Here is a 20416-nt window from a genome sequence, read left to right on the forward strand (position 1 = left end):
AGAATAATGAGTGCTAAAGTTAGAGGGGCAAATAAAGATGGAAGAGATGTGTTTAGCCGATCCTTGAAGATGGCTAAGGACTCAGCTCCTCGGATTGAGTTGGGCAGGTCATTTCACGGGAAAACTTAATTTAAAAGTCCGTGAAAGCGATTTTGGGATGGCACCATAAAGCGACGTTCACTTGCAGAGGCACAAGTCTGAAATAATAAGGGGTGCAGAGCCAGTGGTGGTTTTGTAGACAAGCATTAATGCCTTGAATTAATGATTAAAAAAAAAAAGTTTAGAATATCGATGTAGACCAGGGACGTCAACCTCAGCTCCTGAGGGCTACTGTCCTGCAACAAAGTAACACTTCATCGTACTACTTCAGAACCACAGACATAAACAGAACGCAGATTGTGATTGTGGAGCGTTTTGTTGGTGAACTTCGCCCTCTAGTGGACACACATATTCCATCCGGGTATTACTTACAGGCGACGAAAACATCGACTAACAATCCATAAAAAAACCCATTTCTGATTAGCTGGTGCATAAAATATTTCCTATTTTTTAATACATTTTTGAATACCTTAATACTTAATCTCGATCTCAATTAATTCTTATAGTTTATTTAAAAAAAAAAAGTTGTAAATTGTCATATTTGTAAATTGACATTCATGCTTTTTGACACATAACACATAACTTCAAAGAAAGTGTTTTACGTAAGCTACTAGATATAACATATGTGATATGATACGATTAAATAGCCTTTTCTACGCCGTGTATATCATAGCCGGCTCCATAGCTCAGTGGTTAGAGCACTGGTCTTGTAAACCAGGGGTCGCGAGTTCGATCCTCGCTGGGGCCTGCACGGAGGAAGTTTTTCTTCCGACAAGTTAGCAATATATTATCTTTGTACTTAAGTAAAGAAAAATGTTATAGTTTCACCTAATACTAACTATATAAGACCAAACCAGCATTTATATTTTATTGAAACTTTTATTAAATTAAAAGTGCAGATGTAATATAAATGATTAGCATGTTAAAACGTGTGCTCAGGTTAATGTTTACAGTTGTCACAAAACAAGGGCCTTAAACATGTCCTATGAGCAGTGTTTAATGTAGCAGATCACTCCGCTCTTGGGCCGTAGAGTTCCCGTGTCTTTAATGTCAAAAGACTGTCCAGGAACCAGACTGAACTCAAATCTCTGAAGCAGTTTGGCAAGCACAACTTTTGCCTCCATCTGAATGTAGAAAGACAACAGAGCAGTCAAGATCACAGCAAATTTGGCACTTGGAAAACAAGTATCAATCAAACATCTAAAAGGATACAAACATTAGCCTGCATGTTCTGTATGTCCAAAAATTCTGAAGGAGAAAGGGAGGTACAATTGTGTTTGTGTGGTGTGTGCTTCATCACCTGTGAGAAGACCTGCCCCAGACAGGTTCGTGGGCCAAGTGCAAATGGATAGTAGCAGTAATAAGGCTACAGATAAGAACACAATTAGAAATCAGCAGATTTCATGCCAAAATGTCACAATATAAAGGTGTGTTCATGTAACATATCGTAATCACGACTGTAAAAAGAGCTTATGTCCCAGTTGAACTTGTAATTACAACTTGTAGACTCTGACCCCTGAAATACCACATAAAAACCTCATACAATACAAACAGATATACTGGACAATACAGTTTAGTGTAGCTAGCACAGATGTATAAAGTGCACAGGGTTGTTGTATTATAGCTATTTCTAAGGATTATACAAATAACAGATTCATTTCATTAACACAGAAATGAATAATTTGAAAAGAAAGGCTGAGGTTGGCATCTCAGAATTACGGTCATTGTGTTGTGAATGTGACATAAATGCTGAAACAGGGTAAAATGAGACTTACTTTGGGGCATTCACATCAAATCTCTCTGGATCAAACTTTAATGGATCTTTAAAATACATATCCATTCTTTGGGAGACATAAGAACTGAACTGTATGGAAAGAGCCAGAAATTATTCAGAATACTCATTTAATCATATACAATGAAATAAGTAAAAGTTCGCTGACGGAATTTATTGCTGATTAGAAATGTTATTAAATTAATTTTGAAAATGTAATTTTCGTAAACAATAAAATTTTCTTCTCCATTCTAATAGACAAGATCTGTCCAAATAGTGAAGAGCATTTTAACTGAATGAGCCGATATACTCACAGCAACAGAGCAGCCCCCTGGGATTTTCAGCCCATTTATAACCATGTCCTCATGTAGCCAGCGATTGGTTCCTGGAGCAGTTGGGTACAGACGCAGCGTTTCCTTCAACACCTGAAGCATCGAGTAAAAAACAAGACCATTTAAAAAATGGACACAAAATGCTTTGTGTTTGGAGCATGTAAAAGAACATCTTTGCAGACCCACCTGAGACAAGTAGGTGAATTTTCCAAGGTCTTCATATGAAATGTCTCTTTTTGTCCCAAGGATTTCATCCACCTCTGCCTTAGCCCTGGGAAGGAAAGGAAATTCAAACGAGAAAGCATTGCAATGCAAGACAGATGGGATAGGTCCACATTCCCAATATTTTTTTTTTTTTACCGTTTATATATCTCAGGATGTCTCCCTAATTCCATGATTGCAAATGAGAGCTGATTGGCTGTTGTCTCTTGCCCTGCAACAGAATCAAGCACTGTTTACAACTGCAAGAGTTTATGAACAAAAATCAGATGTAGCCGTAACTCACCAGCAATGAAGAAAGTCACAAAATTGTCCAACATCTGCTCATGATCTTTTGCACTATTAACTTTTTCCTCCTCTGAAGCAAAAAATAGAAATTTGGAATCAAATGAACTATATGACATGCTGATTAACCTGATAATTCAAAGACTCAATTACATTTTTAAATTACAATGTCATTTTTCTTCATGTCATGAGAAATCAAATTTGCCTTGATCTTCTGACATATAAGAGGGCTCTGTACCTTTTAAACATCCTGCAAGTTTCACAGCCTACAACATCCTCCACATAATAAACGAAGCATTTATTTAAAGGTGCTGTATGTAGAATTGACACCGAGTGGTTGAACTAGGTATTGCAGTCCAAATTCAAAATATTGGAGAGGGTTTTTTTCACCCAGCCCCTCCTCCTCAGATCTGACACACCTAGGTTGTCAGATTGACAACAGAAAACAGGAACGAGCGCACTTTACGATGAATAAAATGAAATACGCTGTGTTTACCGCCCACTGGCAACCCGGGGTGCCAAAATACCGGCCCAGAACGCACATTTTCAAAGGAGAATAACTGACTGTAGCATTGTTTTTCAGATAAACAAGTATGTTAACTTAGCATGTTTCTTACATACAGCACCTTTAGCCAAGCTCCATAAATGGCTCATTTGGATCTGAGATGGCATGTGACATCACAGGGGCACAAACATTTGCATATACACTGCAAATTGCTTCCATTATGTCCTGGACTCCTGATATAGAACACCATGGAATTTAATAGGGTGTCGTAACTTTTTCACATGAATGTATATGTTTGTTTGTTTTTTGTGCAAAAAAAAAACTTTATTAACTTTATAATTAAACCTCAAGGAACATAATAAAATGGTAAAAAATCCATGTCATGACCCCTTTAAAAGTGACTTCAGAAGTCATTGTACTTAAGCCATTTTGTAATCAAGTTTGTGCTGTATCATAATTGCTGATCTACGTAAACCTGTGTTAGACAGACATCTTAAGCTGTCAAGTTGCATCTTGTACCATATGAGCTGCATAAAGACAATGTGTCACATTTTGTCCACAGCTCCAAACTGTTCAAAATTTTAAAATGTGTTCTAAGACTCCGGTAATCTGTTTCTTTCAATTGCACTTTGGTTAACTTATATTTGAACTATAACTGTTTAACTGCTTTGAAGGGATACTCCACCCCAAAATGAAAATTTAGTCATTAATCACTCACCCTCATGTCGTTCCAAACCCGTAAAAGCTCTGTTCGTCTTCGGAACACAATTTAAGATATTTTGGATAAAAACCAGGAGGCTTGAGACTCTCCCATAGACTGCCAAATAAATAACAGTGTCAAGGTCCATAAAATGTATGAAAGTCGTTGTCAGAATACTCCATCTGACATCAGACATGCAATTTGGGTTATATGAAGCAACGGGAAGAATTTTTGTAAGCCAAGAAAACAAAAATAATGACTTTATTCAATAATTCCTTTGTCAACAGTCTCCTCTGTATCTCTCCATATCACCGTATGCTGTGTATGCTCTTCTGTATCATCCGCGCCACAAGGATGCGCTGTTTTCTTTCAAATCAAAGCTAAATACACGTAGAAACATGACGACTTTCATACCTTTTATAGACATTGACACTGTCATTTAGTCTATGGGACAGTCTCAAGCCTCCCGGGTTTCATCCAGAATATCTTAAATTGTGTTCCGAAGACAAACAAAGCTTTTACGGGTTTGGAACGACATGGGGGTAAGTGATTAATGACAAAATTTTCATTTTGGGGTGGAGTAACCCTTTAAGTATTTTAACCAATTTTTTCACAATCGTTAGGTTTAAATGTAGTAGTATGGCACGATTAAATGGATTCTTTTATTTTTAAAATAAATCATTTTAATTAAATGATTAATTAAAATGTTTAAATGTGCACAGTTTTGCAGCCAATTTAATTATTATCTGCAAAAATGTAACCTTTAATATCTCAGGTGTTTGAGACCCACATACCTGCTGTTTTGAGGATTTGTGTGAGAATGTCTTTGGGGACATCTTCTCCATTTTCTATTGCTGTCTTCCTTTTTTGTATCCATTTCTCTCCCGTTTTACGCAGGAGTTCCGCTGCATCCTTAATTTGTTGCACGGTCTTCCAATTCTTGGGGAAAAGCTGAGGAGAAAAAAGATTATATAGCATTAACCCTACTACTCTGGAGTATCTTCAGATAAATTTTCTTACCGCAAAGAATGGGTCTCTGAGATCTAACACCATGCCCCTTAAACACAGCTCGACTGCATTCTGGAAGGGGCTGTCAGTTTGCTTCAAAAAATTTAAATCAACACCGAAAGCCACCTGCAGATGTGAAAACATACTAAGTATTAATTAACAGCTAATTTGACCTTCCTTTTGAATAAGCGGGAAGAAGAGTGAAACCTTGCAAATGACGTCGAGTGTGACACAGTTGACCAGGTCATGCATGACGGCAGGTGTTTTAGTGTCTGCTATTTCCTCCAGATGGTCCATTAGGCGCTCAGACATCTCATTAAAAGTGCCCATCAAGCTTCGTAAGTATCTGACGGATAAGACAGCATCAACTGAGGTGCATCTCTATCTCATTTCAGTATATCAGAGATGTTCTTAACTCACGTGCTGCTAAAAGCTGGGTCCATGATACGACGTTGCCTGTACCAGACGTCATGGTCCACAGCCGTTATTAGCCCATTTCCCAAGAATCTGAGAAGATTGAGTTTCTTTTAATTCAGCTAAGGTTACACCATGACCTACCTTGCAATTGTTTTATTTTAATGAATTAATCAGTATATCATGTAATTAATTTGACATGTAGTTAATCAATCTGTAATTAAAGCATAGCAGTATTATGTAAACAGTATGACTGCATCTGAAATCACACACATCCCGACTATATACTAGTAAACAGTACATATCATATAGAACATACAGCGCGTTTTAGCAGTCACAAAGTAATTACTTAATCAAAAGAGGCACATTCAGAGATTATGCAATTTTGGGTGCAACCTAGAAACCCATAATAACATCATCGTTTGCTTCAGTGGGACAATAGTATTTCTTTAAATTCATCACACTCTGTAAAACAAACAGACAAATGTTCAACATGGTTTACCATTACACATGTATAAGTTTACATTATTTGTTAATAAACCTGTTTTTTATCTTTGGTTTTTAATTAATTTTGATCACAACGGGTTAGCTTTGAGGACCCTATGAAAAGGTTAGATTCATTTTCTTTCTATTGTCTGTACTGTCTCCCTCCCACATGAAGGCATATAGATGGATTTAAAGCTATCAAACATGGGGCCGCTAATATATTTTATGCAAAATTCACATTAGCTTATGTTTGTGTTCTCCTGGATTTGTATGCATATGAATGGAAGTCAGTGTAATAAAAATGCACCACATACCACCCCTTTAATTTACTTAATGTATTAATGTAGACTACACCTACTGTAGCAATGCTATGACATGTCCAAAACAAATTAAAGCTTACCTTTTTCCAAACAAGTTAAAGAGGCGTTTGTAGACAAAGGGATCTTTGAGATACTTAGGTGACATCAGGATTGTCTACAATAACACAACAGTTTTTTTTTGTAAATTATTTATTTATTTATGTATTGGCTTCTGATTCTGAATATAAACAAAATTAAATGAGGTTAAACATTTACCTTTGTAGCCTCAGGGCAATGAACCGCGATTGTGGCTTGGTGAAAAATGTTTATTCTGTAGACAGGGCCATATTTTTCTCCCTTAAAACAAGAACATGGGTAGAACACTTTATCAGATTTCCTTAATGGGATTAATAAAGTATCCATACATCTATACGGTTTCTAAATAAAGAAAAAAAAAAGAAAATCAGAAGTAAAATTTTCCAGCATCTCCTCATAAGCTTACATGCCAGAAAATTGTTTAATATTTCTATTTAATGCAAAATTACTACACGTGATATGATAACCCACTGTTATGTAATAGTGACGAGTTTTGTAGGTCCAAAGTCAAATCAACAAGACATTAGATAAGTAAAAAATAAATAAATAAATGAATGAATGAATACATAAAAAAGTGAAAAGAATCTGATGGATTCATACATAAGTGTTTTGCTCTTACCATTGAACAAACAAGTCATGTATAACGTTATCCGACTTCATTGCTCTCGTAAAAGTTGATGCATGTCCCAGCAGAAAACTGTCAAGATATTACTTTTCATGTTAAGTTTTCTGACATTGTGTTTTATTGCAATATAAATGTTATGTAGTTGCATCAAACACAAGTATAAAGAGAACAAATTCTTAAAGTTTATTACCTGTCTCTTGGAGGTCCAGGTATATGATCATATTTCCGGTGAACATGATGAACATACAGACAATATGCAAGAAATGCAAAGAAAACCGCAGAAAGCAGGTAAAACACAAGATACGAGAGCCATTCTAAGCTCATGATGGTGCTGTAGAATAGCTCAGTGTAGAATACGTCTGTCTGTCTGCTATCAAATATCACACGATGTATTTCCGGGTGTCTGGACATTGTTTGTGAACGATAGAGGGCAGTCTTCTTGAATGAGATAATGAGCTTTTATAAAGGTATCGCCTTTTTTTTTTTTTTTTTTTTTTTTGAGGTTATCCTTAAATTATCTTTATTTGACCCTCTAACTCCAGCACTCTCTATTTTAATTTTATTCTTTAAAAAAACTTGCCCTTTACTAACTGCTTGTTTTCTTAAAAAATAAATAACACCAGCTTCTTTAATCTTTTTGTATTCTATCTGTTTTCTTTTTATTTATTATACAATTAACAAAAGCAAAAAAGGCCTCTAACACTAGCTTGCTCTATTCTTTTCCTATTCTATTTGTTTTCGTTTTATTTAGCCTATTATTTAATAATAATAAAATGTTTTAAGCTAATTAAAACTTATGGCACTTGCATATCATTCTCTTTTTGCTTCCTTTGACATCATTTGCAAATCACTTTGGATAAAAGCGTCTGCTAAATATCTAAATGTAAATGTAATCCCAACTCCAAATTTCCCTATATCCTTGTTTTCATTAACCAGCTGGGCAAGAAGTAACAGCTGTGCTTGTACCCAGTTTGGTTTTCTTTTACATTTGCATGTCTTACTATCAGATATGATTAATCTACTCTGTTGATTAAAAGGCTGTTTATATGCATATTCACTAATTATGAGAAGCATACATGAAAGAGGCTAACAATTAGCTGAACATATACTTGTTTAATTAGTGTTTAATTAACAAGTGTTGAGATTTCCCAACATCACAGCAGTAATGACTTTATGAACTACTTTACTTCTAAGATCAATACTATTAGAGATAAAATTGTAACCATGCAGCCGTCAGCTACACTATCACATCAGACAGTGCACTATAGATCCCCTGAGGAACAGTTCCACTCATTCTCTACTATAGGAGAGGAAGAATTGTATAAATTTGTTAAATCATCTAAACCAACAACATGTATGTTAGACTCTCTTCCATCTAAGCTCCTAAAAGAGGTGCTTCCAGAAGTCATAGATCCTCTTCTGACTATTATTAATTCCTCATTGTTATTAGGGTATGCCCCCAAAACCTTCAAACTGGCTGTTATTAAGCCTCTCATCAAAAAACCACAACTTGACCCCAAAGAACTTGTTAATTATAGACCGATCTCAAATCTCCCTTTTCTGTCCAAGATACTAGAAAAGGTAGTATCCTCACAATTATATTCCTTATATTATATTCCTATAGAGAAAAATGATATCTGTGAGGATTTCCAGTCAGGATTTAGACCGTATCATAGTACTGAGACTGCTCTCCTTAGAGTTACAAATGACCTGCTCTTATCATCTGATCGTGGTTGTATCTCTCTATTAGTGCTATTGGATCTTTGTGATATGTTTTTTTCCGTGTATTTATGCTTTGGTTTAAAAGCAAACAGTCCATTGGTGCACTGCTGCTGACACAGATGAGCGTACACCATCTGCGTACTGCTCAGAAGTGCCAAAATGCCGCTACACTGATTTGGAGAGACACAGAGGAGAGGAATTGTTGTTGCCGCTTCATAACGTTATGGTTGAACCACTGATGGCAGATGGACTATTCTAACGATGCTTTTCATACTTTCCTGAACCTTGACACTGTTATTTATTCGGCAGTCTATGGGACAGTCCCAAGCCTCCCTGTTTTCACCCAAAATATCTTAAAATTGTGTTCCGAAGACGAACAAAGCTTTTACAGGTTTGGAACGACATGGGGGTAAGTGAATAATGACAAAATTTTCATTTTGGGATGGAGTATCCCTTTAACCAGTGAAATGGACTGCAAGGTGGGATTGTGGCTGAATAGCGTGGTAAAGAAAGTTCAGGAGATTAGCAGTTAATAAGATCATGTGATATGAGATCTCCGAGCCGGGCCATTCTGTAACTCCCCAGCCAGACCTCACCAGACAATGGCACCTTTTTAGTTACACCCAGCGTCACTACCCCCTCCCACCCTGCGAATTTCGAGCCCGGGATGCCCCCGTTGGCTAAAAACGATAGAGTAAAATCTTTCCCCTGCACTGCGCTGAGACTGCTCACGGGAGAGCTCGTGGGTGATTCCCGTTTATTAAGCAGAGGTTCAAACTCCGGTCTGAACAACACTGACCACGAGCTTTGGGCTCTGCTCTCACGAAGAATATTAATTTATATAGCATATTTTATTTTAGATCAGTTAGAAACAATGTTTAATTTATAAAGTTCTATTTTGAAATGTAAGTCAGTAACAACTGGCCGAAGCCAGAACCAATGGTGAAAGTCTTTGTGGGAAAAGACCCGTCCCATTTTGGATGTTCTGTCCACTTTTGAAATTCACGCCCCATTTTGGAGATCTCCAGTCTACATTTATACCTACTTGGAATTTTCTGCTCAATTTTTGGAAGTGAATTTGGAAAGTGGATTCCAAATGCAATTTTGTTTCAAAAACTTTTATCATTAATTTTCTTCCATAGGATTGTAGGTGATTTAAGGATGTGAAGGATGCAACCTTCAAAATACACAGGTGAAAGTCATGAAACAAAAGCTTACATGTCACTGTGTAAGACCTTTAAAATTCCTATTAAAATGGGTTTAGTGTCAATACAGTTGATTGCAAATGGTTAAAAAATAGAAGTAGTAGTTATCAGTCACAGCATATAAGTTTAGACTTATTTAGAATTAGGGCAGCTATAAAACTCATGAGAGTTGATGAGACTCTTGTATTGGTTAATGTTTGAATTATACAAGGTGATGAATAAAGGCATAAGTACACAAGAGTTGCCACAAAACAAGGGCCTTAAACATGTCCTATGAGCAGTGTTTAATGTAGCAGATCACTCCGCTCTTGGGCCGTAGAGTTCCCGTGTCTTTAATGTCAAAAGACTGTCCAGGAACCAGACTGAACTCAAATCTCTGAAGCAGTTTGGCAAGCACCACTTTTGCCTCCATCTGAATGTAGAAAGACAACAGAGCAGTCAAGATCACAGCAAATTTGGCACTTGGAAAACAAGTATCAATCAAACATCTAAAAGAATACAAACATTAGCCTGCATGTTCTGTATGTCCAAAAATTCTGAAGGAGAAAGGGAGGTACAATTGTGTGTGTGTGTGTGTGTGTGTTGTGTGCTTCATCACCTGTGAGAAGACCTGCCCCAGACAGGTTCGTGGACCAAGTGCAAATGGATAGTAGCAGTAATAAGGCTACAGATAAGAACACAATTAGAAATCAGCAGATTTCATGCCAAAATGTCACACTATAAAGGTGTGTTCATGTCGTAAATACTGTAATTACAAGAATCTGACATGTAAAAAATCCAATGTCTTCACTGAACTTGAGCAATATTTATAATTTGTAAATTCTTACTGCTGTAACGTCATGCCAAAATGCCAATGGCTTTAGCAGTAAAATGTTGTTAGAGTTCACCTTCAGTTGCTGGTTCACAGGATGTGAACTTAAAGAGAAATGTTAAAATTTGTAATCTTGTAATTACCATAATTATGGCATGAATGCAGCATTCTAAAAAACTAAAACAGAGGGTAAAATGAGATTGTGATAATGACTTACTTTGGGGCATTCACATTAAATCTCTCTGGATCAAACTTCAGTGGATCTTTAAAAAACTTTTCCAGTCTTTGAGAAACATAAGAACTGAACTGTATGGAAAGATATGAAAAGATTTCAAAATACTCATATATTCAAATAAAATTAATTCCCCTTCAAGGGAACTTGTGCTGTTTATTAAAGCACATGTGAAATCAGTCCAATGGAGTGGCGAGATGTCGCGGGCAAGGTGATGTAAAGACCAGGAAGCTTAAAAGCCACCTGGAACAAACAGCGTTATACAGCATCATCCCTTAAGGGCCCTACATTACCCACTAAGCCACGTAGAACAACTTTGGCTCTGGTGGGTAAGGCGTATATGGTGGCAGGTCAAGCTGGTGCATGTCTGCATGCTATGGCTCTGTCGCAGGCATAACAGCTAAAACACCTTGATGAGAGTGAGGGGGGTAGATCTGGACACAAACCAAAAACTATGCCAGGCCACAGATTTGTCTCTTGTCCCTCAGATTTGTCCCACTCAGGAGACGGCCAGGGCCATCTGTTATTCATTGGTAGCCCTGGTGGACACATAGAGGCATCTGTGGTTGAACTTGCCCAAAATCAAAAAGATAACACTCTCAACTGAGGTCTTCTAAAGGGAAGGTGGATCTGAGGACTGTCATTCTCTCTAACTGGGCATCAGTGAAGTCCTGAGACTATGAGCCTCACACTTCTGAAGACAAACTCCTGTGGGGAGAAATGGTATACACCTCAGCATTTTGGCCAGCCTGAGAGTGGTTCTCAGCCCTAGTGGCCCTCTGATGAAAGGAGGGACCTTCTGTCTCAATCCTTCATGGCCAGAGTTATGGAAACTATGGGTGTGGCCTCTGAGGTGGTACAACTCATATATTCCAGTCTCTCAATACTCCACTCCAAATCTCCCTACACAAAAAGGGTATGCCTTTAAGTGGGCTTTTGTTCACTTTGTGCGGAAATCGACTGCATGACGCTTGGTTCAGTGCAGGAGTTTCTGCAGTAGCGATTCTCCGCAGGGTGATCTCCCTTCACCTTAAAGTTGTATGTGATGGCCATAGCTGCTTAGCATGCAACTTTGGGTGGTCAGTCATTGGGAAGAAACCTGCTAGTGACTCGTTTCCTCTGTGGTGCCTTGAGGCTAAGGCCTGCAAGCCACAGTAGGGTCCCGGCTTGGCATCTGGATCTTGCTCAATTGAGAGCACTGGACAATTATGTCCACAGAGCTGCCCTACAGAGAAAGACTGATCAGTTGTTTGTCTGCTTTGGTCTGCTGACGTTGAGGAGGTGGCGAGTCAAGGCTGTCTCCCTTGCTTATGAGTCCTCTGACCTTTTTTGCCTTTGGGGGTCAGAGCGCACTCAACTCAAAGTATTGAGGCTTCTAAAGCTTTACTTTCAGGGGTGTCCCTGCAGGACGTTCGTGACGCAGTGGGCTGGTCCTCCATGCTCAGATTCATCAGATTCTATAATTTGGACCAGGGACCTACGCCAAGCTCTCAAGTTCTTCTGTCATATCTGTGCTTGCCATGATTCACACTAGACAGGCATTCATCAGCATGCATGAGTTCCCTTGAAGGGTAACGTCTTGGATTACAACTGTATACATGGTTCCCTGAGAGGGAACAAGACTCTGTGTCGCCCTGCCATACTTCCTGCATCCTTGTGATTGACTTGCTTCACCCTTTCAGAATTTCAACTCAACTCAACTTTATTTACATAGCACCAATAAAAACAACGATTGTTGACCAAGGTGCTGTACAATCAATCAAAAATCAACAATATTAACACTCAGAACATCATAAATTACAGCACAGAACAGAGCTAACACCGCACAATTAACTACAGTTAAAAGCTAGAGAAAAAAGATGGGTTTTGAGTTTGCCTGTAAACTCATTCATTGTAGAGGCAGTTCTAATAGAAATCGGTTGGCTGTTTCAGAGTTTTGGAGCAGCAACAGCAAAGGCTTGGTCACCTCTTGATTCCAATTAAGCCTGAGGAACATTCAATAGTCTCTGGTTGGAAGACCTTAGAGACCTTCCAGGGTTGTTAAAATAGACCCCCAAATTCTTCACTACTGATTTCACACAGGAAGACAAATGGCCAAGATTTAAGCCAGGGGAGCTAGCAACTTCTGATGATTCAAAAACTATAATCTCAATTTTGCCTTCATTAAGGTGAAGACCAGGTGAACAACCAGGTCTTAACATCAGCTTAACATCAGGTCTTAACATCATCTTAACATCAACCAGGTCTTAACATCAGCTAACGCTGTTTTGTTTCTGGATGCGCTTTTAAGCTTCCTACGTCACCCTGCATGTGACGTCTCACCACTCCACTGGACTAATTTTACACATGCCATGATGGCTACATAATGAACGGACTAGCCTTACTGGGAATCTGGCAATACTCACAATAACAGCACAGCCCCCTGGGATTTTCAGCCCATTTATAACCATGTCCTCATGTAGCCAACGACTGGTTCCTGGAGCAGTTGGGTACAGACGCAGCGTTTCCTTCAACACCTGAAGCATTGAGTCAATATCACAAAGACCATTTAAAAAAATCGATACAAAACCATTTGTTTTTGTGGCATGTAAAAAACTTCTCTGCAGACCCACCTGAGACAAGTAGGTGAATTTTCCAAGATCTTCATATGAAATGTCTCTTTTCGTCCCAAGGATTTCATCCACCTCTGCCTTAGCTCTGGGAAGGAAAGGAAATTCACTAGACAGCATTGTAATGCAAAACGGATGGAATAGGTCAACATTTCCAAAAAGTGTTTTTACCGTTTATATATCTCAGGATGTCTCCCTAATTCCATGATTGCAAATGAGAGCTGATTGGCTGTTGTCTCTTGCCCTGCAACAGAATCAAGCACTGTTTACAACTGCAAGAGTTTATGAACAAAAATCAAGCAATGCTGTAACTCACCAGCAATGAAGAAAGTCACAAAATTGTCCAACATCTGCTCATGATCTTTTGTGTTATTAACGTTTTCCTCCTCTGTAGCAAAAAATGAAAAGTGTTAACTCTAAAAGTAACTCTAAAAGGCACATATTAATATTTGCTGAAAAAATCCCACATATTAGGATAATTCAAAACATTGCAATGTTGGAAAAGATGAGTAATGTACAGAACAGACATTTTCAAAGTTTGTTTTATTTCCATATTAAACATAAGCCTTTAAGCCATTTTGTAAACCTTTGTGATGTTTTATAATTGTTGATCAAAGCAAATATGTTGGATGGATGCCTTTAGCCATCGAATTAAACAGTTTAACTTAAAATGTGTCTTAAGACTCCTATAATCTGTTCCTATCAGTATTCTTTCGCAAACTTGTAATTTCACTTGAATTGCTCCAAAGAAAATTCATTACCAAATTTTTCATACTCGCTGCAAACAATTAACCTTTTTCTGTTCCTTCTAATTGCACTGTTGCTAACTTGTATGTGAACTTTAATAGTTTAATTGCTATTCACCAAATTTTACCAAAGGGAAAAGGGAAAATACTCTTAACCTTTTAACACCTCAGCCATTTGAGAGTCACATACCTGCTGTTTTGAGGATTTGTGTGAGTATGTCTTTGGGGACGTCTTCTCCATTTTCTATTGCTGTCTTCCTTTTTTGTATCCATTTCTCTCCCGTTTTACGCAGGAGATCAGCTGCATCTTTAGTTTGTTGTACAGTCTTCCAATTCTTTGGAAAAAGCTGAGGACCAACAAATGAAAAAACACACACAAAGAAACTGATTATATAGCACTGACCCTACTAATTTAGAATGACATAAGCATCTATGGATAAATTATCTTACTGTAAAAAATGGGTCTCTTAGGTAGAATACCATGCCCTTTAAACACTGATCTATTGCCCTCTGGAAGGGGCTGTCAGTTTGCTTGAACAAATTTAAATCAACACCAAACGCCGCCTGTGGATGAAAACATGACTACTAAGTATTGATTAACAGCTAATTTGACCTTCCTTGCATTAGACCTTCCTTTTGAATAAGCGGGAAGAAGGGTGAAACCTTGCAAATGACGTCGAGTGTGACACAGTTGACCAGGTCATGCATGACGACAGGTGTTTTAGTGTCGGCTATTTCCTCCAGATGGTCCATCAGGCGCTCAGACATCTCATTAAAAGTGCCCATCAAGCTTCGTAAGTATCTGACGGATAAGACAGCATCAACTGAGGTGCATCTCTATCTCATTTCAGTATATCAGAGATGTTCTTAACTCACGTGCTGCTAAAAGCTGGGTCCATGATACGACGTTGCCTGTACCAGACGTCATGGTCCGCAGCCGTCACTAACCCGGTTCCAAGAAACCTGAGAAAATTGATTCAGATTTGATATAATTCTCTGCCACGTCTTTTTTAAAACATCAACTTCAACATAACAATTAATAATAAATACAAAGTCTAAAAATATACAGTCTACTCCACCTTCCAGCAATGCTGCAAACCTGCAGATTTAAAGTTTGTGTTCTTTTAATTTAGCTACTTTATTCAGTTTATTACACTGTGATATATTGTTCTTGCTTTGGTCAGATCTATATGCTGTGATACACATTTGCAGGTCAGACTTTGCCAGAGGTGAAATTCTGATTTTAATTGATCGACGGCCAGGAGAAACAGGATACAAAAAAAATTCTTATAAATCCTAAAAATCGGCATATTGCTTTGTAAAATGTGCAGGAACCCATGAATAGTACAACATATCATTGTTTGCTTAATTTCATGATACGCAGACACCCCTTTAAATACAATTGATCATTTGGTCAAAAGTAATTGGGTGACTTCTTTCAAACTTTAGAGGGCTGAATAAGGGTTCACAAAAAGTGAGGAAATGAGTGACAGTAATATTTCCTCACATTCATCACACTCTGTGGGGCAAATGTTTACCACTTTATACATGTATAGTTATATACCTGTTTTTATGTCTTTTTTCTTATTAATTTTGATTACAACAGAAATTATATCTGAAGACCCCATGAAACAGTTGGATGTATTTTCTTATTGTCAAGAAGACACTCCTCCCCTCATGTCTGTACTGTCTCCTCCAGTCAAATGCACGTATAAAGGCATATAAATGGATATAAACCTATTAAACATGGGGTCTCTACCATACAAACTTCTAGATGATGATGAGGGTTGAAATGTGTCTTAGTGTAGCCCACTGTTATCAGACAGTAGAGATATTGAGACTAGACTACACCTAGCAATGCTATGGCATATCCACAACAAATTAAAGCTTACCGTTTTCCAAACAAGTTAAAGAGGCGTTTGTAGACAAAGGGATCTTTGAGATACTTAGGTGACATCAGCATAGTCTACAATGACAGGGTAGAGAATTTTATTGATTCGATTGTGTGGCATGCTAAATTATGAACATTAATGAAACGTAAAATTTTTACCTTTGTAGCCTCGGGGCAATGGACTTCAATCACAATATAATGAAAACTGTTCAGCCTGTAGACAGGGCCATATTTATCTGCCCTTAAAAACAAGAACAGGTTCACATTGCTGAGAACACTACTAAATGGGTGTGTGTGTGTGTGTGTGTGTGTGTGTGTGTACTTGTTTATGCTACTTGTTTAAGTGAAACCTGACATTTTTACATGAGGGGGAAAAAAATTGTAAACGATGTTTATCTGAAAGTGTAACAATGCAAACAGGTTTTCTGTAAGGGGTAGGTTTATGGTTAGGGTTGTGTTAGGGGATAGAAAATATAGTTTGGTCTGTATAAAAGTAATATTAGTCTATGGAAAGTCCCCACAATTCACAAACAAAAGTGTGTGTGTGTGTGTATGTGTGTGGGAAAGAGAGAGAGAGACAGAGAGAGAGACAGAGAGAGAGAGAGAGAGAGAGAGAGAGAGAGACCTATGCAATATCACTACAGTGTTATATGATAACACACTGTTACGTAACAGTAACATTGTTTTGTAGGTGCAAGTTCAAATCAAGACATTAGTCAAGGAAAACAAAACAGTACAAATAAAGAAACAAATAATAAATGACAAATATTCTGATGAGTTTATACAAACATGTTTTGTCCTTACCACTCAAGAAATAAGTCCTGTATAAGGTTATCCGATTTCGCCGCTCGGGAAAAAGTAGGTGTATGCCCCAGCAGAAAACTGTCAGGATATTACATTTCATGTAATTTTATCTGAACTTTGATCATCATAACAAAGTTTGTCTTTTTGCAATATCTTTTATGTAGCTGTGTCACTCACATTTATAAAGAAAACTAATTCTTAAAGTTTATTACCTGTCTCTTGGAGGTCCAGGTATATGATCATATTTCTGGTGAATATGATGAACATACAGACAATATGCAAGAAATGCAGAGAAAACCGCAGAAAGCAGGTAAAACATCACATATAAGACCCATTCTGAGATCATGATGGTGCTGTAGAATAGCTCAGGTAGTAAAGCACGTCTGCTGTACTGCTATCAAAATATCGCTTTAACAACGTCTTTATTTCCGGGTCTTCTCGTCTTCTGACTTGTTTTGGACGATAGAGGGCAGTGTTAATCATCTTCTATTCCTACATTTCAAAGGAAAATCAGCGTACTGAGCCACTTGTCAGATAAGCAATTTAAGAAGGCTACATGTAGCCTATTTTTTTTTTTCTAGAAGCATATTTAAACACATTAGTTGTTCACATTGTATAGGATGTAAAGCTGAATATTTTACTTTAGAGATTAGGTCTTACAATACACAAAGCAGTTTGCAATGTACAAAATGATACAATAAGACAGTTATTTTTTATTAAACTAAATAGACTTATAGGTCTGTTTGTAAACACAGTAAAAAGGAAAAGAAAAAGAAAGAAAGAAAGTACAACCATAGCCTCCTGACTATATTTTTTTGTGTGCATTTTCCATTTCACGCAACTATAACTAATAACACTTGATAACCTTACTAACTATATTGCCTATATGTTGTGCTTCAAACTGTTTATTACTAATGATTTAATAATGTCTGTGCATTGTCAAGATTTTAAAAAGTGTTTTAAAGCAGAATAAAAAGTAATGAAATAATCTAAACATATAATGTAATATAACACAATATAAAATATAAAATAAAATACCTGATAGAATAAAAATGAATTAAGCAATATCGAATTTGTCATCTTGTCACTACCAGTACTACTCGTTATAAATTATGGAACTGACACATCAGAATAAAACGCTATTCATTCAAAATAAACTCAATTTCAATTACAATTTAAAATTTTCCCATAGAAGCACTTATTTGAAACTGATGCCAGCTTGTTTTGTCACATGATATAGTTCAGCACCAACTTTTGACTCACAGCCTAATGGTTAGTCATTTTGTTCAGCATTTAATTAACATTTCACATGTCATCAGCAGCAAAGATGAAAATTAAACAGTTATTGATATATTGGTATGAACTAAAAGTTTTGGTTAGATTCATCCTACATAAATCTGACGTAGAACACGGCCTCTATCAGTGCTTGAAAAGATCACCACAGTTCTCAGTCTTCAAACAACCAGTTAATTGAAAAGAAAAAAAGTTGATGAATGCTATAATCAGGCCTCCACTCAGAGGGTTTATAACATGTGTGGCCTGTATCACTTACATCTGTGGTCTCAGTGGGTGGCAGACAGCACCGGAGTACTGAAGCCGCTCCACAGCCACACAAACAGAGGAAATTTTAGATTCCCGTAGCTCTGAGAGAGCAAACAGCACTGCAGTCACCAAGTACTGGCAGGGTGCCTGATGAGCCCAGACTTCTGACGTGGATCTGAAATACTGGTGCATTTTGAGAGTAGCCTTTCAAAAATTTACCTTCGTGTGTATTATTTTGTTTTCTTGACAAAACTGTTGATCCAAATTTCTTGTAAGATTGTAATTTTCACTCTTGACATGCTACAAACTGCTGTATATCTTTTGGTGACCCATTTGCATTAGCCAATGTAAATGCATTTTTAAGCTCTATATATATATATATATATATAAAGTATATATATATATATATATATATATATATATATATATATATATGTATATATAGAAGGACAATCAGAATACTTGAGATATCACTGCAGTCTTAATCCTATGGATTATTGTTACCTTGCTCTTTGACCTCTATCCAACCAACCAACCAACCATATATAAGAACTACTGACAGACATGACAATATGCACAAAAATCCTGGCCTGTTCTATCTATCTATCTATCTATCTATCTATCTATCTATCTATCTATCTATCTATCTATCTATCTATCTATCTATCTATCTATCTATCTATCTATCTATCTATCTATCTATCTATCTATCTATCTATCCATCCATCCATCCATCCATCCATCCATCCATCCATCTATCTATTCAGAAAGTCATACTTTTCTTGCTATAATATTGCTATATTGTAGCATTGTCTATAGCACATATATTACAGTTTTTCTCACTCGCTTGGCATATTTTTCGAAACTTTCTTAATATAACACATTCTTCACAACTGTTTGCTGGAACATCAGCAATATTGATATATTGATGAATGTGGGTAACTAAAACAAACAAATACTATGAAAGCCAATGTGGACCAGACACTGTCTTTCAAGCGCTGATGCTGAGAATATATAGTGTGGGTCTTTAATTTCAACTAGTAACGTCTCTGATTTCAAGCAGAATTGGTATATTGTGATGTCATTCCTTACTGTCGTTGAAAACAATGTAGTTTAATCAGGAAGCTGCTAAGAGTCAACATAAAGTTTTAACCCACCCAGTAAGCAAGCCAGAGGCGAGAGTGCTAGGAAACAAAAAACTAACCTAGTGGTCAGCCCTGTTCTAAATTCAAATTACAATTCTAAATTGTATTTGCTACCATAAGTTAAATCCAGTTAAAATTCAGAAATTTAAAAGGCATTCTCAATTCAAGTCTGAACGGCACACACCACTCATCACTCGGGAAACAACATCTTATAACTAACAGCAGATTTCCACAAATACAAAAGAGCAGATATAGCCAGGGGAGATGAGCGAACTTCTTGAAATTAAATGGCAATAAAACTGAGGCTCTGCTTGTTGGCACTAGATCTGTTGTGTCTAAATCTAATTGTTTCTCTTTACACATTGATAATACTGCAATCTGTCCTTCCTCTCAGGTTAAAAAGTTTGGGTGTCATCATGGATAGCACACTATCTTTTAAAGATCAGATTAATAATATCACACGGATTGCATACTTCCATTTGTGCAATATTAATCGTCCACGTCCATTTCTTTCAAATAATAATACTGCAGTTCTCATTCACGCACTAGTCACCTCACGTATAGACTACTGCAATGCTCTTCTCACAGGTATTCCCTCCAAACTGCTGCATAAGCTTCAATTGGTTCAGAATTCTGCAGCTCGTATTCTCTCTAGAACACCTTATACTGATCACATTTCTCCGGTTCTCCAGCAATTGCACTGGCTTCCAGTAAAATATAGAGTTGAATTCAAAATCTTGCTACTCACTTATAAGGCACTTCATAATCTTGCACCACAATACCTTACTCAACTTCTCCAGGTTTATACTCCTTCACGTGCACTTAGATCTTCATCTTCAATTTCTCTTGCGGTACCTCGGATTCGACTTA

The 20416-nt window shown here is 37.2% G+C and overlaps 2 protein-coding genes and 1 non-coding gene across 5 annotated transcripts; 1 reads left to right on the top strand and 2 right to left on the bottom strand.

Annotated features, from left to right (window-relative positions):
• The first annotated feature begins 774 nt into the window (after positions 1–774).
• On the top strand, positions 775–847 carry trnat-ugu. Its single transcript has one exon. It is a non-coding gene; the product is annotated as a tRNA-Thr (tRNA).
• Positions 848–958: 111 nt separating this feature from the next.
• Positions 959–7287, bottom strand: LOC109113289 (cholesterol 24-hydroxylase-like). Its single transcript, XM_042746848.1, has 15 exons — positions 7030–7287; positions 6834–6911; positions 6395–6476; positions 6220–6293; positions 5340–5426; positions 5127–5265; positions 4932–5045; positions 4706–4862; positions 2708–2779; positions 2563–2635; positions 2389–2473; positions 2185–2295; positions 1874–1963; positions 1400–1465; positions 959–1223 (listed from the first exon to the last, which is right to left on the bottom strand). Exons 1-15 carry the CDS (start codon positions 7248–7250, stop codon positions 1083–1085), a joined length of 1590 nt encoding a protein of 529 aa, XP_042602782.1. The 5' UTR covers positions 7251–7287; the 3' UTR covers positions 959–1082.
• On the bottom strand, positions 959–17285 carry LOC109113290 (cholesterol 24-hydroxylase-like). 3 transcript variants are annotated; one of them, XM_042746849.1, is made up of 16 exons: positions 17072–17285; positions 16860–16937; positions 16215–16296; positions 16057–16130; positions 15041–15127; positions 14828–14966; positions 14615–14728; positions 14355–14511; positions 13735–13806; positions 13590–13662; positions 13422–13506; positions 13215–13325; positions 10796–10883; positions 10365–10432; positions 10026–10178; positions 959–1070 (listed from the first exon to the last, which is right to left on the bottom strand). In XM_042746849.1, the coding sequence occupies exons 1-15, from the start codon at positions 17203–17205 to the stop codon at positions 10038–10040; spliced, it is 1503 nt and encodes a 500-aa protein (XP_042602783.1). In that variant the 5' UTR covers positions 17206–17285; the 3' UTR covers positions 959–1070; positions 10026–10037. The 3 variants fall into 3 exon arrangements, with proteins under 3 accessions (XP_042602783.1, XP_042602785.1, XP_042602784.1); XM_042746851.1 differs by lacking the exon at positions 959–1070 and having other exon boundaries at positions 9002–10178; positions 16215–16291; positions 17072–17168; XM_042746850.1 differs by lacking the exon at positions 959–1070 and having other exon boundaries at positions 9659–10178; positions 10365–10430; positions 10794–10883.
• Positions 17286–20416: the final 3131 nt, after the last annotated feature.

Source organism: Cyprinus carpio, chromosome B20 (assembly GCF_018340385.1).
Source record: "Cyprinus carpio isolate SPL01 chromosome B20, ASM1834038v1, whole genome shotgun sequence".
Classification (NCBI taxonomy): domain Eukaryota; kingdom Metazoa; phylum Chordata; class Actinopteri; order Cypriniformes; family Cyprinidae; genus Cyprinus; species Cyprinus carpio.